The sequence below is a fragment of the Elgaria multicarinata genome, chromosome 1, assembly GCF_023053635.1.
Source record: "Elgaria multicarinata webbii isolate HBS135686 ecotype San Diego chromosome 1, rElgMul1.1.pri, whole genome shotgun sequence".
NCBI lineage: Eukaryota > Metazoa > Chordata > Lepidosauria > Squamata > Anguidae > Elgaria > Elgaria multicarinata.
In genome coordinates this window covers 169118789-169143182 of record NC_086171.1, presented here as the reverse complement: position 1 = coordinate 169143182, position 24394 = coordinate 169118789, and the positions used below count along the sequence as shown (strand labels likewise).

General features: G+C 42.4%; 1 protein-coding gene across 1 annotated transcript; it reads right to left on the bottom strand.

Annotated features, from left to right (window-relative positions):
• Positions 1 to 495: 495 nt before the first annotated feature.
• On the bottom strand, positions 496 to 17992 carry LOC134407367 (interleukin-20-like). The gene is made up of 6 exons (XM_063139143.1): positions 17791 to 17992; positions 9115 to 9299; positions 7826 to 7891; positions 3709 to 3861; positions 2748 to 2822; positions 496 to 580 (listed from the first exon to the last, which is right to left on the bottom strand). Exons 1-6 carry the CDS (start codon positions 17990 to 17992, stop codon positions 506 to 508), a joined length of 756 nt encoding a protein of 251 aa, XP_062995213.1. The 3' UTR covers positions 496 to 505.
• Positions 17993 to 24394: the final 6402 nt, after the last annotated feature.

Genomic DNA, 24394 nt, shown 5'->3' with positions numbered 1-24394 from the left:
AGCCCCAACACCCTACTCCTACCAAGTCTAACTCACAGTGAGCAAGGACGAAGGAAGCTAAATCTCCTGATTGTCCTTAAGCCCTCCTCCACCATTGTGATTGGAGGCTGCTGGAGAAAATTGGGAGACTTCAGGAGGATTGGGGGGGATGAAGCTGTCATTTAACAGCAAATTTCCCCCTCCAAACTCCCCCTCCCCCTCCCTATTCTAACAAAAAAAAATCATTGCAAGCACAGACTGGCTGGCTGCGCTTGAAAAATGGTCTCATTTAATCCGAATTAATCCGAATCAATTTGGACCATGCCGATTTGCTTCAGACTGATTCAAATCTGTTTTGATTTGCTTCAGATCTGTTTCAAAGCCCTCTGAATCTCCCCAATTCACTTTGGATTGGGGATTTGGATCCGAGGCAATGCACAGCCCTAATACAAGGTACCCACTTCTATCTTATTAATTCTCCAGATGTGACTTGGGCGTAGGACAGAATACGGACTGCATTCTGATTCTAAAATTCCTCGAACCAGTCAAGGAGGATGTCCAGTTCTCCAAGAGATTTCATGGCAGCAGATGAAACATCTATCTGAAAGTTGATTGAAATGAATACTTCATAAGTAACAAATCCATCTTGGGGTGAGACATTAGCATCTTGGGGTGAGACATTAGCATTCCAGTCTATATGGCACCACTTTTACTACTGATTCCCACCAAAATCTGCAGCATTGCTGCTACAAAGCAGCAATGATCGAGTTACATGGCAGGACTGAAGATGGGCAATCCAGCCAAGAAAATTCACAGTACCATTGTCACATGGCGGTCATGTGCAGAAAATGTCAAGTGACTGAAAACTTCCGAAAGCATTTGCTTTTGTTTTCTGGGAATTCTGTGCAACATTTTTATTTATCATTTACAATATTTGTTTATTTACAATATTTATATACCGCTCCCCATTCAAAATTTTGGAGTGGTGTACAAGATAAAATAAAATAAAAACAGAATAAAACACATTAAAATAGATTTTTAAAAGAAGCAAAATGAAAAGTGAAAGGTAAACCATGGCTGATCATTAAGGAAAGGCTTCCTGGAACAATGACGCCAAAAGGAATACAAAGCTGGCACCTGCCTGACCTCCAGAGACAGGGAATTTCATAAGAGGGGGGCTACGACACTGAAGGGTCTTCCCCTGGTGGACTGCAATCAGAGGATGGGTCCATTTGGAACCACCAGGAGCAGACCCTCGGATGACCTCAGTGACCAGGCAGGTTGGTACGGGAGAAGGCGCTCTCTCAGGTATCCTGGTCCCAAGTTGTTTAGGGCTTTGTACACATGTACAAGAACCTTAAACCTGGCCCGGTAGCAAATAGACAGCCAGTGCAGCTCCCTCAGAAGAGGCATTACATGCTGGAAAGGGGCATCTCCAGACAACAGCTGAGCTGCAGCATTCTGCACTAGCTCCAGCTTCCAGAGAAGCTTTAAGGGCAGCCCCACATAGAGCGCATTGCAGTAATCCAATCTTGAGGTTACTAATGCCTATACCACTGTGGCCAAGCTATCACGTCCAGGAGAGACCGTAGCTTGCAAACCAGCTGAAGCTTGTAAAAGGCACTCCGAGCTGCCATGGCCACTTGAGCCTCCAGCAACAGAGATGAATCTAAGAGTACCCCCAAACTACGAACATGATCTTTCAGAGGGAGTGCAACCCCATCCAGAACAGGCAATGAGCCTATCTCCCAGACTCAGGAACCACTCACCCACAGAGCTTTCATCTTGCCAAGATTCAGTTTCAGTTTATTGGCCCCCATCCAGCCCATTACTGAGTCTAGGCACTGGTCCAGGACCTGCACAGCATCACCTGATTCAGTTGTCACAGGGCGATAGAGCTGCGTGTCATCAGCCTATTGATGGCATTTAGTTCCAAATCCCCTAATGACCGCTCCCAATGGCTTCATATAGATGTTAAATAACAATGGTGACAAGATGGTGCCCTGCAGCACCCCATAGCTCAATTGCCAAGGGGCCGAGGAGTGGTCACACAATGCTACTCTCTGAAAACGACCCCGTAGGTAGGACCGGAACCACTGTAGCACAGTGCCTCTGATGCCTATCCCACTGAGTCGATCCAAGAGGATACCATGGTCGATGGTATCAAAAACTGATGAGAGATCGAGCAGGATTATCAGGGTTGCACTCCCCCTGTCCCTCTCTCGATAAAGGTCATCCATCAGGAAATTTGAAAGCCTGTATCTGAGCAGCTAGTTCATTGAATTTATGCTAACTGTCCTTGTTTCATTCCAGAATGAGACTTTAATGTTGCCATGGCAGCTATTACTAAACACTCACTGGAGTCCATCCCCTGCCCTGTATTCTCATGCCTGCACTGGGATCCTCCCCCTAACTACGCCACTCTCTTAATCTGAACTGAAGCCACCATTGACACACAAACTGAAGCCACCATTGATACACGCACAAACCACTGTAGTGACATCAGAGCAAAGTAAAAACTCACAGTAAAATAATTCAAAATGTGCAGGGAAATAATACTATGTGGCTATGAATTGGCAGCTGCATCATATAAACAACAGAGTGCAACTGTGCAGCCATGATGGAGTATATACAGCATATAGACAAGCCATAAGTCAGTGTGTCCAGGCATCATCATTGCCTTTTAAACTTTTATTAACATCACAATCGGCAACAATTTCTATAGCAATTTAAAGTTCACATCTCAGATTATATTCAAATCAGTTTACCTGCTCGTAGTTGGTGATGATCTGCCGATATCTGTTTATTGCATCTTCTCCACAGCTGCACATACCTTGATGTTGCTGGAAAAGTACAGTAAAAAATCATTGGAGGTTTTGGATATGCTAGTTTCTTCAGCTGTGATCAGACAGTGCCAGAATGCACACACTGTTCCCTCTAAAGGAACCTCAGGTGTAGTGTGCTGACAGAAATGGAGCCAAAACAGGCCCATTGAGAAATGAATGAAGAGCATCAGCATGCTCGGGGAAAATGTTTAGAAGTGTAAAAAAGTATTTAAAAACAAAACTTTAGGGGGAACTTCCCCACCCAAAAGAACTGCTCAATGAGTCTGTATAATATTGAGTATCAGTTAGAAAGGTGTTGTTGTTTTTTTAAATGGTATGGAGAGGAGAGAGTACAATGCCATGGCTGGAGACAATGGCTGGCTTAAACCCTGAATAGGAGCCATCCTGTTAGGGTAGAGAGGATATAATGAAGCATTTTGTTGTAGGTCCTACTTGCTATTTTGATTTCAGTAATGATCAGTGGCAGTCAGACACGACACTGTGAGAGAGCAGCTGCTACTTTAGGACTGCTTGGTGCCTCTCTGCTTGTTCCTGTTCAACCACTACATCTACATTTGTGCATAGATCATGCAGATAGTCAGGAATACTTATTAAAAAAAAAAGCATTTAGTTCTCCAGCACTCTCTCTTCCAAGGAATCTCTCCCTTTAAATCTGTGCTTGATTTCCTCCTCAAGATTAACCAACAATTAAATTTTCATCTCATTCTAGGGCTGGACAACCTGTGACCCTCCAGATGTTGTTGGACTCCAGCTTCCATCAGCCTAAGCCAGCATGGCCAGTGGTCAGGGATGATGAAAGTTATAGCCACCCTAATTCCAGGCAATTATTTTATTTTCTACAGAGAAAATGTGATAATTTCCGCAATGCCTGCATGAGACTTACACATTCTCTGAATTTTTTCTCAATGCTGAGGAAGGAGTTGGCGATGCTGCTGACTTTCCGACTAATGTGAAGGTTTTCTGTACCACAATGCCTGAAAACTTTGTCCAGGTAGAATCTTAAGATGTGACGGATAAGGCAGCATCTATCTAAAGACTCCAAAAAGAGAGTTGGTTTATTAAAGCACTGTCAAACAAAGTTTCTAGACCATGGCAGTTGCCAATTTTACAGAGCCCCCAGTAAAGTTCACATTGCAAAATGGCTTTCCAACAGAAAAAAAATTCCTTTAGGTTGTTTGATACATGCAGTAAGCTGAAGAAGAGAATCACCTCTGGGCATATCCTTTCTCTTGAAGGTCTTCTGCTTTTATTTATTTATTTCCCCCTAGGCTGCCTTTCAGGGCAGAAGGGATATACCCAAACATTCCCCTCGGCCACTATGTAGCTCAGGGGAACAGGAAAAGACAGCATTGCTCCTGGCATCTTCCATTTGGAAGTGGGAAGCAACAGGGATGTTGGGGGAGCTTTAGAGGGTAGAGGAGCTCAACCTTAATCATTGCTTGCTTTAGTAAGCCACAAGACAACTGCCTTCATTGAGTGTTCAGAAAAGTGTGTGTCATAAGAACATAAGAAGAGCCATGCTGGATCAGGTTCATCTAGTCCAGCATTCTGTTCACACAGTGGTCAACCAGCTACCCATGGGAATCCCACCAGCAGGACATAAGTGGAACACCACCCCAAATTCCCCAGAAATTTGTCTAACCTCCTTTTGAAACCAGCCAAATTGGTGGCCACCACTATGTCCTGTGATAGCAAATTCCATAGCTAAACTATGTGCTGGGTGAAGACATGCTTCCTTTTACCTGTCCTGAATTTTTCACCAAAAGTCTCTCACCAAAAAGTGTCCAATTCTCCAAGGCTCTTTCTACACCTAAGGGTTATCCCAGGAAAATGGAGGGATCATCCCTGCCTGCTCCCGGGATCCCCTGTGTGTCATTTGGATGCACAGGAACATTCCTGGGATTATCCTGGGGAAAAAGGCAGGTGTAAAAATGGTCCAAGACACCATGAACATGAATTACATGCAAGCATTTTCCTGGAGGAGAAGGCTATCAATGGCTTCTAGTCCTGATGGCTACAGTATGTGCTACCTCCAGTATCAGAGGCTGTATGCCTATGTACACTAGTTGCTGAGGAACATGGGTGTAATGTTACTGTTGCATTGTTTCCTGCTTGTGAGTCCCTGATTGACAGCTGATTGGCCACTGTATGAAGTGAATGCTAGATTAGATGGACCCTTGATTTGATCCAGCATGGCTCTTCATATATTCTCATGTTAAAGCATTTATTTCATTTTAATATTTCACTGTAATGCTTCCCATCAGCAGGTGGAGAGTCCTGTACAACTGGAACTGCCAGATTAAAGCAGACTACTCAGTTATTACGAAAATTATTCAGATGCAGTACAGATCTACATCTTAAGCCTCTTTCCAAAAGTAGTGCCTCCAGCAGCACATTATTTCCCTATTATATTGTTTATAGCATGCCTCTATGGTTATTGTCTTATAAAAAGTGTTTTATTCGTCTCTTTTTCTAGCATTGTTAGCCATTTTGAAGATTCTGGGATGGAATGGTGCTGTATAAACAATAAAATACCAGCTATACCATTTCCAAGGTTTTTTCACCACCCTCCCAAAGGTCACCCACCATGAAATGTAATCCTAATCATGGTTACACTGCTGTAAATATATTATATTCAGTGGTCCTACAGCTACAATCCTATGCACACTTATCTGGAAATCTCACTGGCCTTGCTTCTGAGTAGATATGCATAGGATTGCATTGTTAAGCATGCAATCCTATGCATCCCTACCTAGGAGTAAATGCCAATTACTTCTGAGTAAACATGCATTGATAGTTTTACTTAGCAGACATAAACTGATCGGTAAATATAAGTCCAGTGCAGTGATACTCCAAACAGAATAAAAACCCACCATACAGTTAGTACCCATTTTACACAGAGATCTATAGTGCTTCTGTTAGAAATGCATTACATTTCCCCAACCTTCCTACTGCAGTAGCAGTATGTAGTTGCTGGGAAAATGTGATTCTGTTTCTGCCAATCTTTACTGTTTGAATATTGCTCTTCTTTACAACTCAAACGGTAAAGCTCAAGGACTCAGCAATGACTGCGCTAAGAGCTGCTCTGCATGACATCCTTCCTCCACAGGCAATGGACTCCCTGCCTGGAATCTGCATGTCAAAGCCCTTTAGTTACTGAACGGGGGGGGGGGGGGGGGATAGAAAAAAGAGGACAGCAAACATCCCAGCAAGGTTTCTGATCCCCCTATCACACATTAAATGGAATAGTATTACATGCAGGATTTGCAAAGACATTGCTTATTTCATTGTTGATTCCATCTGTATCCCACTCTTCTTCCAAAGAGCTTGTGGCAGCCTTTTCTCATTTCTTTCTCCCAATAACCCTGTGAGGTGGGTTAGGCTGGGAGTTAGTGGCTGTACTATGATCAGCCAACGAACATCATGGCTGAGCAAAGTTCTGGTCCAAGCTAACCAGGGTATCATGTTCCAACCATATTTTATTTATTTCAAGAATGTAGCAGATCAACTGGATAGTAGATAGTCAATAGTTTAAAGGGTGTGCGCTATAAAGGACATCTCCTATAAAGGATAGTTTAGAGGGTATCCCCAGAAGCTGATTAAGTATCCACTATCCATTTAAGAACATAAGAGCCACGCTGGATCAGACCAAGAGTTCATCTAGTCCAGCATTCTGTTTACACAGTAGACAACCAGCTGTTGACCAGGAACACACAAGCAGGACACACGTGCCCATGTTTCCCAGCAACTGGTGTTCATAGGCATACTGCCTCTGATGCTGGAAGTAGCACATAGCCATAGTACTAGTAGCCATTGATAGCCTTCTCCTCCAGGAATTTGCCTAACCCTATCCAAATAGGTGTTCATCACTACATCTTCCAGTAGTTAATTCCATAGTTTAATTATGTGCTCTGTGAAGAAGTACTTCTTTTTATTTGTCCTGAATCTTCCACCAATCAGTTTCATGAGATGACCCCAGGTTCCAGTATTATATGAAAGGGAGAAAAATGGCTCCCTAACAACATTCTCCACACCATGGATAATTTTGTAGACCGCTATCATGTCTCCCCTTAGCCTCCTTTTTCCCCAGCTAAACAATCCTGGCTGTTGTAACTGGGAGATGCTCCAGCCCCTTAATAATTTTAGTTGCTCTTTTCTGCCCTTTTCCCAGCTCTACAATTTCTTTTTTTAGCTGTGGTGACCAAAATTGTACATAGAATTAGTGTGGTCACACCATAGATTTGTACAAAGGCAGTATAATATGGGCAATTTTATTCTCAATTCCTTTTCTAGTTATGGAGTTTGCCTTTTTCCCCCCCCTTTTTTTTTTACAGCAGCCACACACTGGGTTGACATTTTCATAGAGCTGTTTATCACAACCTCAAGATCTCTTTCTTTGTCAGTGACCACTAGTTTAGATTCCATCAGATTATAATTGAAATTGGGATTTTTTTGCCCCCGCGTGCATCACTTTACATTGAATTGCATTTGCTATTTAGATGCCCATTCTCCCGGTTTGGAGAACTCCTTTTTTATCTGCTGTACTCTTAAAATAAGTAAAATGTAGAGCCCCATCACATCTAGGGCAAAACTCACAGCTCCCGTTGCTTCTCTGTCATCGCTCCGAAGTCGCTTCCTGAAAACAGGAAGTAATTAGGCCCATTCAGTCCAGTAGGAGAGAGCAGCAACCAGACTTTTTCTGGGTATTTTTGTGGCACAACAAAGGCCAGAAGGGGCAGAAGACGAGAGAGAGGCAGACGACAACATGTGAGCAATCCGTGAGTGCCCAGTAACAAGCGTGCAGTAAATGCTCATCAGATGGAGCTTATAGTTGGAGCATGATATCCTGGATAATCCTTAGCTCAAAGAGGGATGAAGAAGGTAATCATTAATTTGATTTAAACTGATTTATCTCAAAATCTGCTCACATTCTATAAATTAATGCAATATTCTTGCTACAAAAGAAAATGCAAGTGAAAGTTTCAGAGCATAGCACTTACTTGAAAATCATGCAGAGAATGTGGATGCAACAAAATGCTTGTTGTTCTGATGGCATCTCTGGCTTGCTAATAATAATAATAATAATAATAATAATAATAATAATAATAATAATAATAATAATTTCTTACACACCTCTTCATTTTGATCGAGGCGAGGAACAACAATAAATGATAAAATACATAATACTAAATTAAAACATAATATACATTGTTTAAAACATCCTAAAAAACATCCTAAAAACATTTTAAAAACATCTTAAAATTCCACTGGATAGGCCTGCCAGAAGAGATCAGTCTTTATAGCTTTCTTGAATGCTAGTAGACTCTTAAGTTGACGAGTCTCCTCCGGCAGGCCATTCCACAGTCTGGGAGCAGCAGAAGAGAAGGTCCTCTGGGTAACAGTTGTTAATCTAGTTTTTGCTAGATGAAGTAGATTTTTCCCAGAGGACCTGAGTGTGTGGGGTGGATTGCATGGGAGAAGATGATCCCGCAGGTAGCCTGGACCCAAACCATGTAGGGCTTTAAGGGTGATAACCAACATTTTATACTTTGCTCGGAAACTAATTGGCAGCCAGTGAAGAGATTTTAAAACTGGTGTAATGTGGTCACCCCTGGGTGTACCGGTGACCGTGCTAAACAACGAAGAGAGAAAATACAATCCGGTGATTTATTTATTTATTACATTTTTATACCGCCCAATAGCTGAAGCTCTCTGGGTGGTTCATATGATGCACATTTTGGCCACACAGCTCCAGCACATAAACAGATAACCAATTACTTTAACAAAATGGTACATTTGCGCTTGGAAAATAAAATAAATTAAATGACATCAGGAGAATAAAATAACTAATGCTTTCATGGCAATCATGGATGTATTTTCCATGGTTCCAATATTGAATTATGTGCTAGTAGGAATCCAAAATGACGAAGAGTAATCTAAGCTAGGAGTGACCTGCCTTCAACCATTTTTGTTGTTTTTATTCCTATCAGAGTGCGAATAAAGATCATCACATGCACTACAGATCATAGCTCTTGCAGTGACAAAATGTGCTTGGCAGAGAGATGGGCCAATTTTGGACCATATGTTGTAAAATGTTCACGTACATGAAGACAATCAGTCCTGGTTCCCACTGCCACTGCTTTCAAGATTTTTGAATCTTCATGAAATGCAAGCGGTCCAACTTGCAGAATCTCGAGGGCACACATTGCTGTGTTGGCTTCTATGCTTGCCCCCCATTGAGTTTCCGTGATGAGATCCTATTTTAGAAGGAACAGAGAACAATACTTACAATTACTTTTTTAATTGTAGAAAAGCTATCCCGAATTTCATTAATGTTGATTGAAATACTGCAAGCTCCGAACTGGAAAAGTTTGTTCCCAATCACTGGTGCCAAATGCAAGGTCCATGTTGTGAACAGAAGAAAGTGAGATAGGCTGAAGAACACTTTCATAGTGCTGGAGAATGAAAAGCTTCCTGTTGAGAGGAGAAAAAATCAGTTTTAAAAACATGCTTTACTGCTCTTTAGAGCTTGGGCATTACTGCTGCTATTTTTAGTCTGGTGCTGTTTTTATTTGTTACTTTGTAGTTTTAATTAATTGCTTGTACACCACACAGAGAGCTTAATGTTAATGGGTGGTATACAAATACTGCAATTTATTAATAAAAATCCTTGTGAATGATCTTGGCCTCAGCTAGACCTAGCAGTCCAGCATGATGGAGGGGTGAAGATCCCGCAATATTTTTATTGTGAGATCTCCCCCTCTGTTCACACACAGCACGCGACGACCTCAGAGGGAGAGGTGTCGCACCCACCATTTTTTAAAAGATGCAACAGCGCATGAGCGCTCGTGCATAAAAGGTAAGTCCTTTTTTTTTAAAAAAAAAAATCCCACTCCTCCCCCCAGATGTGCGCGTCTTGGCTCCTTGCGAGGAACCGCGAGGAGCTGGGACAAACCGCAATGCCCACACACATGTTCCATGGTCTCGGGCTCAGCCCAAGACCATGGAAAAACCGGGCCTAAAGTGGAGGGTGAGATCCCAGGGCAAGGGAGGGATCATCCCTCCCTAATCCCGGGATCCCCTGTGTGTCATGTAGACACACAGGGAAGATCCCGGGGATCACCCCAGGATAAAGCCCCATCTAGCTAAGGCTCTTGTATCTGCATCATGGTCGTTGCATCACAACCTGTCTGACACCACTGGATGAAGAATGCTGGAGCATATGGACCATTGTTCTGATTCAGTCGTGTAAATTCTTCTGTTCTTACCAGAGATAACCAGTTTTCCAAAGTAGAGTATTTTGACTATAGGTTATCTGCATCTTCTCAAGAACTTTTCCATAAGTTGTATTATGTGTATGTCCCAAGGTCCATATGCTAATGTATCTGAATAAAATTGTAGGTTCTGAACTGAAGCAAAATATCCAATAGCAGAAAAGCATGTCTGGGCAGGTTTAAACCCAGATGAAGATGCAACGGTGTTAATAAGTGCAATCATGGATATTGGGATGACTAAGCCTGATTACACATATGCACCAAATAGCTGAATTGGACCACTGCAAATTGGTCCTAGTGCTTCCTGAGGCAAAGCAGGCTTCCCTCTGCAATGGCTAGAACTGAATCTGAACCTACATAGAGCTTGTGTGTGATCTGGCAATCTGGAAAGGCAGAGGGCTACAAAATATAGCATATAGTTTTGTTTCTCTGAAATTGTCCAGGGTGGGGGAGAGGCTGAAGGGAGAGAGTGGAGTGGAGCCACTAACAGGTCCACCTTCTAATCATAGGGCATGTTTTCTTAGGGGTTTCCCAATCATTGTGAATTTTGGGATGAATTGTGAGTTGCTATTTTGTTCTGGTTGCAAGAAAGAAGCAAATCTGGGGAGCTGTTTTTTCGGCTTCAAGTTCTGTTTGTTTTCCTTTCTTCATGAATTCAAAATTAAAATCCTTTCCTTTTTTCTTCTTAAACCATTTTATCAATCCTTAACCTAGTCTTTTTCCTGCAGTGCAAATATTTATTTTGTTCATGATGATAGCCTTACTTTTCCTGTGGGCTTTTTGCTTCTTTAATTGGTGTTCTGCATCTTTAGTTGTGTAGAATTTAGGCCATAGCTAGACCTAAGGTTTATCCCTGGATCATCCAGGGGTCAAACCTGTTCATCTAGGTGACACACAGGGCATCCAGTGCTCAGGCAGGGGTGAACCCTGGATGATCCCAGGATAAACCTTAGGTCTAGCTGTGGCCTTAGACAGTTAATCCATTTTAAAATGTAATGAACCCAACTACAACGAAAAAGTACTTACTAACCTATCTTTTGCATGAGTTCAGGCGAAGGCCATAGCTAGACAGGGAAAAACCCAGGGTGATCCCCGGGATCGTCCCTGTGCATCCACATGACACACAGGGGATCTCGGGAGCAGGGAGGGATGATCCCTCCTTTGCCCCAGGATCTCACCCTACCCTTTGAGCCTGGTTTTTCCATGGTCTTGGGCTGATCCTGAGACCGCGGAATGTGTGTGTGGGCATCGCGGTTTGTCCCAGGTCCTTGCGGTTACTCAGGAGCTCTGCACCCATCGGGGGTAGGGTGGGGGGAGCGGGGAAAATTATTTTAAATTAAAAAACTTAACTTTTGCGCACAAGCATTTGTATGCTCTTCTTCTTTAACAAAAACAAAACAAAACAAAATGGTGGGCACGATGTCCTCTCCCTCCGAGGTCGTCACGTACCACATGGAAACAGAGGGGGGAGATCGCAGAATAAAAATATTGCAAGAGTTTCACCCCTCCATCGCACTAGACCAGGTAGGTCTAGCTGAGGCCTCTATTACACCTGAATTATTCTGCTTTCAAATGCAAAGGCTAGGTTTGTGAACATAGGCTGCATTGCTCACTTCTACTGCAAAGGGAGGGTGTTTGTTTGTTTGTTTGTAGAGGGTGAAGGATGTTTCATTTCCTTGGATGCCCCCCCCCAACAACAGACCAGCCTGTTACTGTCAGAGAATTATGGGGCATTGTCAGTGTGTTATCACCTCAATGAGTATTCAACCTTCCTGTTTGTTTACCCTGGAGGGGCTCCTTGCTACACTTTCAAGGAACAAAACATAACTGAACATAGCAGGCTGTCCTGTCCTGTATTACAACCCTGTATTACAGGGTTGCCTGGAGCCACCACAGTTCGTGCAGCAATGGCAGCAGGGCCAGGTAAGGGGCCAGGCGGGAGGGGGGGTTCTTACCTGCTCCGTCGTCACCTGGCCCGGGCTTGAATCGAGCCCCCGGGTCCACCCAGAAGCAAGGCTGCAGGTGCGGCCTTGCTTCCGGGTGGACCAGGGAGCTCAGTTCAAGCCCGGGCCCAGCGACAATGGAGCAGGTAAGTGGGGTGGGGGTGGGGCTTGCCTGGAGCCGCCGCCCCACGTTCCCCATCCTGCTGTCCCAGCATTCCTGACCATGGGACATACTGACTTGCAATGATGGGAGTTGTAGTCCAACACCTTTGGAGGGTACCAGGTTGGGGAAGAGCTGCTCTAAACAAAAAAAGAAGTAGGTGGCTCTAAGTTGTTTGTCATCAGTTTTCCACAACCCCACAGTCACCTCTGCATATGCTATTCTCCATCCTGTCCTCATGGTTTATCTGCTTTGGGAGAATGAGAATTTCACTGGTACTTTCTGCCTCCTTGGGGAGGATGTGGTGTTAAGGCTTGTGAGCCTTAGCTCCCAATTTCCCTGCTTTTTGGTGCTTGGTTGAAAACTACATCCTTAACGTTGTTTTGTAAACCATAGGTTTTTTGTTTATTGAATAGTTGTTGTTTCAACCATCATGGTCATATCAACTTTACAAATGCATACATCAGCAATACAGGTAAGCACACAAAAACTCTACAATACAAAGTAAAATACAAAAATATGCTTTAAAGGTTTTCATTAAAAGGTGGCCACAAATATGTAAAAGTTAGTTTTAATACAAAGAATTAAAATAAGAGACACCATGGCAAGTAGTAAACCTTGACTTAACCTTGCACTGGCCATACACGCATCCACTAAGGGATTATGATGCCATTGATCCACCAATGTTGGCCCCGGAAAGAGATAGAGATTATAAGTTCACCAAAACCAGGTTTTATGAGTGAGCTCATAAACAATTAGTTCCTGAAATTCATTTTCTGGATTCATCAGCCAGTTCTTCAGTTTTGGTAGTACTTCTCCCACTCCTGGATACCAGTAGTGTCAACCTGGAGCCACAGACTTCATGACATGGCCATTTCCAACACCACCATGGTCCATTAATATATACCAGTTCAATAAGTGGTACCATCAAAGCATGTGCATGTGGTTTTTCATGCCTTTCCTTTGCTGCTCAAGAATGCCTTTTGGGGGTTTCCCTGTCTTTTCCTTGTTGCACCTTTAATCTCCTCAAAAGTACCAAGTAGTAGAACTCATTAAGACTCCTTCACAAGACTGGAGTTGCTATACAGTTAGTGATAGACAGAGTGGTAAAGCTAGGTGGGACAAGGCAGTATAGATGAGATGGGGTGAGGGAAGCCAGGGCAGGAATAGACTTATGATGACCGAACATCTCAAAAGGGGATACTGTAAAACAAACAAAAATTAAATCATCACCATCATCATCATCAATCATCCTTTCCCCTTGAAATTCCTTTTTTTCTTTTTAAAGCAAAATTACATTAATATTTTTTCAAAAAATGAACTCAAAATCTCTATCATGTCTAAAGTCATCTGTAACATGTCAAAATTTATGTTGGATTGACTCCTATCTCACACCTTCAAGTAACAAAATGTACACAACAAAGGTAGTAAACCTCCAAATTATGTTGCCTTTTTGTGGCTCATACTAAACCCTTCAAATTAAGAGCCCCATCAACTGAGTGTTTTATTGCATGCTTGTTACTGGGCATATGGATTTTCGCGGGTCCCTCTCATGACGTTGATTGCCTCATGTGCGCCTCCTGCACGCCTCCCAACCCTTCTAGCCTTCTTCACACCACAAAAAAAGCACCCCAGTAAGACTGATTTATTTTTAAAGATTGAAGTTGCTGCTATCTCCTGCTGTGTACAAGAGAAACAGCAGGATCAAAATGGCCCACTGAATGGGCCATGTGCAAGTTGTTTACTACCTCTTTCAAAAGAGGAAGTAAAGAAGGACAAACACGTAGGCGGAGAAGCGACAGTAGGCAAATGTGATTTCCCCCTGTGTGATGATACACTATGTTGCTTTTGTGTGGCTCATAGTAAAACTTTCCAAGTGCCTTTCCTTTGTGTGTCTCCTGTCTAAAGTAGTAAAACCTTCAAAGTACACTGCCGCTGCATGACTTCTATCCAGGGTAGTAAAACCTGTGTAACACCATGGCCTTTGTATACTCCTAGGTCAAATAAATTAGTAAACCTTCAAAGTACATTGCCGTTTCCATGGCTCTTGGCTCAAGTACAGTAATAATAGTAAAACCATAAAAGTTTGTTGCTTTTGAGTAGCTATATATATAATAACTCTCCCATTGGAAAACTGTCATTGCTGTGGAATTATGGCTTGACATTTAGGCAGAACAGTCCAGTATTGATGAAATGGAATGAAGCAAGAATGGGGTCATGAGATGTCCATTGCAGTTTACTTATTTAACCATCCTCTATGATCTACATGATTTTCATAGCAATAGGCTACAAGGAACGTAGGTGGAGAAGCACATCCTTTTTTATATACTCTCAAAGTGGAACGGCTGATCCTGCACATACATCTCAGTACCTATTCATCTGACACTTGACAAATTGAATTTCCTCAAAAGAGGAAACAAAGACAGCAAATTTCATCCAATTCCACCAAAAAATTGAGAATATATTGGCAGACCTATTTTTTGAAAAATCAATTTTACAGGTGCATGTCAAGAAAACCTTTGCTAAACCTGCAAATTACATCCCATCCTGTTAAAGCTCCCAAAAGCTATAGCAATTTGTGGATTTCCTGTGATAGTCAATGGGGTGCATGTATCTTTATTTGATTAATTGATTGATTGATTGATTGATTGATTGATTGCATTTATGTTCCACCCAATAGCTGAAAGTCTCTGGGCGGTTCACAAAAGTTAAAACCATCAGACATGAATCAAAGTATAAAACAAACAACAGTATAAAAGCACAATAAAAAAATCTCTACCTATAAAGCAGAAAGTATGTGTGTGTCACGTATGTCCCCAAATGTTTACCCATTTCCACATATGGTACTGCCTTAATGCTGTTCACCCAGACAGGTCTTTGTGTACATGAATCAGAAAAAAATATAAAAACATGAATTTTGGGGTTTTAAGTATTTTTAAAGAATTTAATAAAAAACATACGTTTACACCTACAACTCCCAGCATGTCTTGGGTGGAACTCCAGCATGCCTTGGGTGGGAGGCCAGACTTACTGGCCTTTGATGGCCATTGTGATTTCTAAAGTCAATCAAACCAATTCCACATAAAAAGAAACAACCCACATAAATGGTCTGCAATGCATCCATTTGCGGTGCCTCCTCCCACCTGCCATGCGTGGTTTTAAAATCATAACTAAATACAACAGTGTGTCTTTGAGAGGCCAGACTCTGGACATGCTCAAAGGCATGATATTGCTGTTTTCTCAGAAACTGAGGCCATGGCTAGACCTATGGGATTTCCAGGAAGGAGGAGGGATGATCTTGCGATGTTATGATGGGGCTTACCTCTGCATAGACATGTATAGGATTGCTCTGTTAGATAAAGTTATGAAGGAGAGTTTATTGGTACTCAAGTATAGCATAATTCTATGCAACAAAAGCTAACCCTTTGGATATCTGGGCACAAAGATACCTGGGCCAGATCTACACCAAGCAGAATATGACACTTCGAAAATGGTTTGAAAACTATATATGGAGTGTGTCCCGGGCCCCAACAGTTGTCATTACTGTTATTAACCATTTTAAAGTGGAGATCCTGCCCAGCTTTCATAAAAATCATAGAATCATAGAATAGCAGAGTTGGAAGGGGCCTACAAGGCCATCGAGTCCAACCCCCTGCTCAATGCAGGAATCCACTCTAAAGCATCTCTGACAGATGGTAGTCCAGCTGCCTCTTGAATGCCTCTAGTGTGGGAGAGCCCACAACCTCCCTAGGTAACTGATTCCATTGTCGTACTGCTCTAACAGTCCGGAAGTTTTTCCTGATGTCCAGCTGGAATCTGGCTTCCTTTAACTTGAGCCCGTTATTCCGTGTCCTGCACTCTGGGAGGATCGAGAAGAGATCCTGGCCCTCCTCTGTGGGACAACCTTTTAAGTATTTGAAGAGTGCTAGCATGTCTCCCCTCAATCTTCTCTTCTCCAGGCTAAACATGCCCAGCTCTTTCAGTCTCTCTTCATAGGGCTTTGTTTCCAGACCCCTGATCATCCTGATTGCCATCCTCTGAACACGCTCCAGCTTGTCTGCATCCTTCTTGAATTGTAGCGCCGAGAACTGGACGCAATACTCTAGATGAGGCCTAACCAGGGCCGAATAGAGAGGAACCAGTACCTCATATGATGGAAGTACCTGCATTAATGGAAGCTATACTTCTATTAATGCAGCCCAAAATAGCATTGGCCTTTCCTGCAGCCATATCGCACTGTTGGCTCATAGTCAGCTTGCAATCTACAACAATTCCAAGATCCTTCTCATTTGTAGTAATGCTGAGCCAAGTATCCCCCATCTTGTAACTGTGCATTTGTTTTCTATTTCCTAACTGTAGAACTTGGCATTTATCCCTATTAAATTTCATCCTGTTGTTTTCAGCCCAACACTCCAGCCTATCAAGACCACTTTGAAGTTTGTTTCTGTCTTACAGGGTATTAGCTATCCCACCCAATTTTGTGTCATCTGCAGATTTGATCAGCGTTCCCTGCACCTCCTTGTCCAAATCATTAAAAAAAATGTTGAAGAGCACTGGGCCTTATGTGTACTCAAGTAAGATTTTAATGTCATCAAAATATGAACATGGAATTTTCTGGTTCATAAGCCATTGCCATTCCTATGAAGATATGAGTCCCCTTCATACAAGTAATGGGCTGCATAGCTGTGCTCCTGGCTCTGCCCCCACCACTGGGCACACTGCTTGGTCTCTTCTACAGCCATCCATGTGTTAATGTGGACATCTACACGGGGAAAGCCTATGCACAAACCACTGCCCATGGGTAGGCTTTTCTCTTGCAGATGACCTGGTCAATGGGTGGACATCTGCAGCTGGGTCCAGGCAGATAAACTACAACATAAAAGCACAATCGGGATAAGATCAGCAGCAGTGCAGAAATACAAATTTAAAATACAAATTTAAAAGAGCAAAGTTAAAATTAATTTATAGTCTGTTAAAATGCTGAGAGAATAATAAAGGATTACTTTCCCAATACTCATTATTCACATGATGCCCCTTGCAAGTAACATGTGAAAAGACTTAGAATCTCATAACCTTCCAAACAAAGGGGAATCATGCAATTGGTTCCAGTCACCATTCTGGAAGATAAGTCTTTTCTTCTGCCTTTCCAAAACCTCTGTAAACTATCACTTTAAGCTTTAAGTTCTGAAAACATAATTGAAGCACTTGCTAATGTTACTGATAAATCTTCCTAACAAGATCACCTAGATACAAACACCTGTAAAATATAATTGTATATTCATATAAGCAGTAGGAAGTGCAGTAATTACAGAAAGACAAGCCGAAGGCATAGATATACATCTTGAAGAGTGTCTTACCTTATGCTCTGATGTGTAGGCACTTGCCTCTTGATGTGCTGTTGAATCTGAAAACATCTTATCGTTATATGGAGGTGAGAAGCAGAAATTTGAGGTTTTTTACAACCATCATTTTCTTGATACTCCACTTCCAGGTAGTTTTCCTGCATTTGGGAGTTGGAATTTGGGGGTTTTCTTGCAATGATTAGATCCAAGATGAAAGGTTAAACTCTGTATAGCCTTTGGCCTCACTTGTCACCTTGTGAATATTGGCTGTCACCTCCAGTATTCTATGTCTGCCATTGACTTCCTGTTGCCCCAGGAACAGAGCTACCAAGATTTTTAGAGCTGTTAGAAGTCCTCCTCCTCCACCTCCACCCTGTTCATAGGCAGCCAAATTGGAGGGATCATTTTGCCAAATATCCTCCATGGAGAAGAAAAATTCTCCAACCATTTCTTGGTGATGGGGCTCATCATTAGTAGCAGCAGCAAAAGAGTTTCTTTTTTTCATAAGGTGGTTTTTTTGGGTTTTTTGGCCATCACTGCATTAAACTCTGCTGGTAACCTAGCCACCATTTTGCTTTCTCAATAACTCCTCGGATCTACACTAAGCAGGATATTGCACTATGAAAGTGGTATGAAAGCGGTATATAAAAGGCAGGAGCCACACTACTGCTTTATAGGGGTATTGAAGTGCACTGACAACTGTTGGGGCCCATTGACACATACCATATACTGCTTTCATATTGCTATATGCCGCTTGGTGTGGATCTGGCCCTAGTGTCACTGAGATGCTGTGTAGAGGAGGAGAGAATGGTGGTGACCACAAAATAGTGGTGGAGAGTGTTCCAAAAAGAGACCCTTTTTCAGTAGGGATAAGAAAAAGTAAATTCTCAGACATTTTTGTAGAAAAATCTCCTCTGGGGAAATGGGAAATTTCATTTTATTTCACTTCATTTCATTTATTACATTTCTATACCACACACTGTCCAAAGCTTTCTGGGCGATTTACAAAGATTTAAACCCTTTAAAATCCAGTATTACGCATAATATAAAACTAGTTTTATCTACAAACATATAAACAGAGTGCACATACACACACACATCCAAACAATATTTTATGGCCTGGTTAAAAACCTATTATACGTTGCCGAATGCCTCTGAACACAGCAATAATCCCTCAGTACCACTTCTTGAAATAGCCATCCAAATAGGAATGGAACCACTGTAAGAAGTGTGCCCAACTCCCAACCCAGACAGACAATCCAGAAGGATGCCATGGTGGGCAGTGATATCAAATGCCAATAAGAAGCAATGGTCATCCCACAGGGCAACAAAGGTAGTTTCTGTCTCAAAACTGACCTAAAGCAAGATTGAAATGGATCTAGAAAATTAATTTCCTCCAAGAGAGCTTGAGTTGATCTGCCACCACTCACTTGAACACCTTGCCCAAGAAGGAGGTGTTAGCACTTGGCCTATGCTTGTCCTCCACTTGCGGGAAGGTGTAGTGTGGAAATAAAGAGGTGACACAAGATAACTGGGTTTAATCAAGGGCCAACATTTATTTGATGGATCTGGATAGGGAAACCTAAGCGGGCATCGCCTATCACGGCGTACACCGTTACTAATCAGGGCGAGACATTCTGAGCCTAAGGGGTGGCGAGTATCCATCACCATCCCTTTGGCTCCCCCCCCCTTTTGGGGTGGTAGGACTTCCGGTGTCACCCTCCTCCTGCCACCAGACTGTGAGTGGGTGAGAAAGGTTGGCCTCAAGGATAAGCCCTATTTCAGCTGCTGGACTGCAGGGCATGGAACTGCTGAACCTCAGGCGTTATCCTTCACCCTTTGGTGCCTTGGAATGTTCGCCTACCGTAACAACTGCAGATGCCTGCCTACCCATCATAAATGTGACCGAATTCCAACAGATTAACCTATTTAATACTCCCTGGGCTGTCTTACAGTATGAAGTAGGTGAAAAAACTCATAACCAATTCAGATTACGAGCAAAAAATTCCTACCTGGCCCCCTGAACAGGCAACCAGCAAGTCTATACTGCCTATAGGGAGGGAGGGAAGGAGCTGCTTTGGACAAGAGAGGGAGAGAGGAGGGTGCGTGCCTTTAAATAGGCTCTGAATCACCTCCCCTCTTCCTCTGCATGAAGCGCCAGCCAATTGCTGGCACCCACGTCGCCTCTTTCCTCCCCCACCCGCAATTTGCTTCCCTGCACCCAGGCTATGCCGGGCATGGCAGAGTAGCGTTTCTGGATCCAGGTTAGGTTTCCTCAGGAGCAGTCTGATTATAGCCTCTTTCAAAGAGGTAGGTACTATGGGTGTGCTCAGCTCCGTTATGGATCCCTGGATCCAAAGCGGAGTGGGCAAATCCAGGCCTCCAAAGCCCGGTTCTGGAGTGGGTCGGGGGAGGTCCAGATCAGCTCGAAGTGGTTCAGAACAGTCTGAAGCGTTTCAGATCATTCCAAAGCTCCGGACCCAGGTAAGTGGGGGGAGGGGGCTTACCTGGAGCTGCCACCGCTGCAGTCCATATGACGACAATGGTGGAGCCAGGTAAGGGGGCAGGGGGGAGGGGGGGGCTTACCTGCGTCCATAGTTTTTCAAAAAGCAGAATATTATGATAACTATAATCACAGGTTATTGTTGTAATTGACAGATGAATAAAGGAAGAAAAATACAGTTAAATGGAAGTGTTAGCAAATGCATTCAACTCAGGAAGCACTAACATGTGACAACCATAAGCCGCTCTGCCCTCCACCAGACTTTTTAATAATGATCTTTGTGAACTGTCCCGAGAGTTCAGGACCCAAAGGAAGATATCTCATGCCACTCTAAGCAGAAGGACAGGTTTGTATATAAGGAAGTGGTCCATCAGGTATTTTATTTAAAATGTAGTATCCTACATTTTGCACTGAAAAGACTCCTCAAGGCAGCAAATAATCAAATCAAATAATACCAAAATAATGAAAGAATATGATATAAGGACTATCAACCCAACAACAGATAAATTACTTTAGTTAAATTCAGAAAGAGCAAGAAAAACAAAGAAGCTCAAGAAAAACTCAGCAAAGCAGCCAAACAAAAGTGATCTCGGTGATGCATGACCATTCTTAGTAGGTGGGATGATTTCTTAATTTCAATAATGACTGGGACATCTTTAGGGACAAGACTATGTGTGACAAAGGGAGATGAAAAGCAGTGGAGTTCATGCAATTTACAGATAAATCCAGTAGAAGATGCAAGGCTCATGGCCCTGGATGTCTCAATATTAATGCATGGAGTATGGGAAACAAACAGGATGAACTTGATATCTTGATACAAGAAGGTAAGTGTGGTCTAATATGAATCACTGAGACTTGGATGGGATGACTGGAAAACTTAAAAAAAAAGATATTCAAACTGAAAGGGAGAGGATAATGTTACATCTAACATTTACACCTGCATGGAAACCCATAAATCTATGGCCTTAGCTAGACCTGCCTGCTCCCGATATCCCCTGTGTGTCATTTGGATATACAGGGATGATCCCGGGACGATCTCGGGATATAGGCCTGGTCTAGCCATGGCCTGAGAGTGGATAAAGGAGGAAAGAGAACAAAAGAGCTATCTTTGTTAAGGTATTCTGCAGACCACCTAGCCAAATGGAAGATGTGCATGATGCTTTTCTGAAACAGATGAGAGAGAGGGAGGGAGGGAGGGAGGGAGGGAAGGGCAAGTCATAGTGGAAATGGAGGATTGCAACTATCCTGCCCTCTGCTGGAAGTCTAACTCTACTAAGACTGCTAAGATTGCTAAGAACTCTGCTATCTTCTCCGGGTAGAAAAGTCAATTGAGTTGATAATAGATATATGTAATGATTCAAGACAGGATTCTGCTGGAACAAATACCGTGAGATACAAAACACTGGCCGGATTTAACGACAGGGTTGGTCGTGAACAGGAACACCCTTTAGGCTATATTAGGCAATGATACACAGGCATCTTTGCGAGGAAATGTCACAGTTGGCATACTCAGTTCTTGAATCTGCAGTTTAGCACAGATGATGACAGATTAAAGGGTACTTGTGATGTGATAAAGTGATATGTGAAAGCTTATGATAAATGGAGACAATTGACTAGGTAATCAGAAAAAAAGGAGTTCTGTGGTGCCTTAAAGCACTTAATAGCTGAGCACCTAGCTAACTAAAAGTCCTCCTGTCTCGTTATGAACTAGACTGGTTATTAAAATCTGCAGGAGAGGCCATTTTCTGGAGAGTCCCATTTGTCAGGCATGTGTGAAAGGACTTTCTCCTGTGTTGACCCCAAAATGTGGGATGAATCTTTCAAGATCTAGTTGATTCCAACATCTTGTAAATTTATCATTTTAAATTATGTCGTTGCTTGAATATTTTACTCTTTTATTGTTCTTGTTTTCTTTATTTTTTTCTCTGTATTTATTGTTTTAAATGGCTATGCACTGCCTTGATGGATGACAGAGAGAGAGAGAGAGAATGTAGAGAAAGCAAAGTGGAACAGCAACTGATAGGACTGTTTAAAATAATAGTTTGGTTTAGGCAATTTATGACTTTTTTATTATCAAGTCCAACAGGACCCCATCTAAGGGCACAATCCTATGCATGTTTAGACATAAAAATGGCCTATAATTCCCAGCATTCCCTAGCCAAAATGTTGGGAGTTGTAAGACTTTTTTTCTATCTAAACCTTCATGAGATTTTGCCATAAAAGACATAATATCTATGGAGTGACAAATGGGAATACTGGAAATAGTCTCATTTTCCCAGAATAGAATTTCTTGTTCTGGTTCTATCATAAGTATTTTTTTTAAAAAAAAAATCAAATCATAGAAGCACTTTCAAATTACACCTCTGAAGAAATACATGTAAATAATGGCCCTTTCTAAAACTAAGGATTATCCCAGAAAAATGGAAGGATCGTCCCTGCCTGCTCCCGGGATCCCCTGTGTGTCATTTAAATGCACAGGGATGATCCTGGAATGATCCTGTGGGAAAAGACAGGTGTAGAAATGGCCAATGTTACATGAGAATGAAATATTCCAACAGATTTTGAAGGGAAGATCATAAACAACATGTGTAATTCACTGGCATCTGTTCAAGGATCTTTCATGCAAAATCTCCTTATTTTTTTCCTTGTTCTTGTTCTATCACAACATGATTTGTGTGTATTCTTATATGTATTATACTCTTGATGGAGGGATAAACATCCTGCTAGAACCAATTCCAGACTTTCTTTCTCTGTGTTAGGGATGGATAGATTTGTCAGTTTCATTGCCTATAACACTCAATTTTTTCTTCAAGCACAAGTTCTATGAGTTTGTGATTTTTTAAAGACTGCATGAAAGTGTGAACACATTTTTTATACACACTTTCCTGTAAAATATGCACTTTTATAAGTGCTTTCACCTAATATATGTTTTTCTGTCCATTATTTCCCCCAACACATGCATTTTTATGCATTTTTGGATTGGACAACTGCAAGACAAAATTCAGACAAGTGGGAAGCATTTTCATATTTGTTCCGGAAGTCTGAATTAGGTAGGTTCATATTAAAATGTGAACAAAAGGAATTTCATCCTCATTCCACACTCTGTGCCAGTTGTGAAGTGCAAGCACTCATTGTGTCAGTGCCCATAGGCACACCACCAATGAGAGGCCAAAAAGGCAGGCAGCTGTGTTAATCCATGCTATTTAGCAGTTTCCATTAGGGTTGTGCACCGCTTTGGCTCTGGATCAAAATCTTGAGCTGAAGTGGGGCGATTGGACTGATCCAGCGTGAGCCCAGGTCAGCCCCAAACAGGTTGGGATCAGTCTGAAGCACTTTGGGGCTCAGAATCATCCACTCACACCCAGCAGCCTCCTGCTCTTCCATTTTGTCATTGATCTATGTTGTGCACAATGGCTGCTGTAAAGGGCCATCGCCATCTCTCTCTCTCTCTCTCTCTCTCTGTGTGTGTGTGTGTGTGTGTGTGTGCTTGCATGCGTGCATGCGTGTGCATGTGTGTGCATGTGTGTTTTGCAACATCCCTCAGCCTTGTGTCCAGCTTTCCTGGTTCCAGATCCAAAGTGATTCAGATTTGGATCTGAAGTGGGTTGGGTCATGCCCAATTTGGGCCAAGGCAGGTCGTGGCTGAACCAGAAGCTCCGAATTGAACTCTGAAGTGGGGTGGGGTAGTGTAATATTCCACCAAGTATCAATGCCCAAACAGAGTCCAAAACATCGTCAAATCAATTCCAAGGGTCAGGAGCCAGAAAGTTGTGAAGCCAAATGCCGTCGTCGAGTCAAGCCAAAGGTCAGGAGCCAGGAAGTCAAGAAGCCAAATGCCGAGTCAGTCCGGGTCATTGAAGGGAGTTGTCCAGAAGAATGCCAAGGGTCTAGAAGTCCGAGTTGGTGAGAAGAATGCCAGGGAGCCAAATAGTTTGTCTCTCAGCAACGTGGAGCTGGCTTGAGGCTTATTTATGGCCAGCTGTTAATCTAGCTCAGCTGCCTCATTAATACCACATTTTTAATTTATATTTACTTATTTATTGTGTTCCTCATGAAGTGCATAATGTCGTGTTCCATGTACTAAATTGTATTCTATATTCTAAGTTTCATTCCATTGAGAAGCATTTGCTTTTGTTCTAGAGTTTCTTGGATTCCATCTGCTTCATGCTGCATTCTGAATGTTCTAGCATCTTAGAATGGCATTTAGTGGTGGTATTGTGAATTCTGACCAACTTCTGTATCATGTGCATCATATAGCCTGTATATCAGCTGATTAGGGGAGACTTAAAATGCAGTTCAGCAATTATTGTACTTTATTTTCAATGGCTTGGATCAAGACTTAGTCAT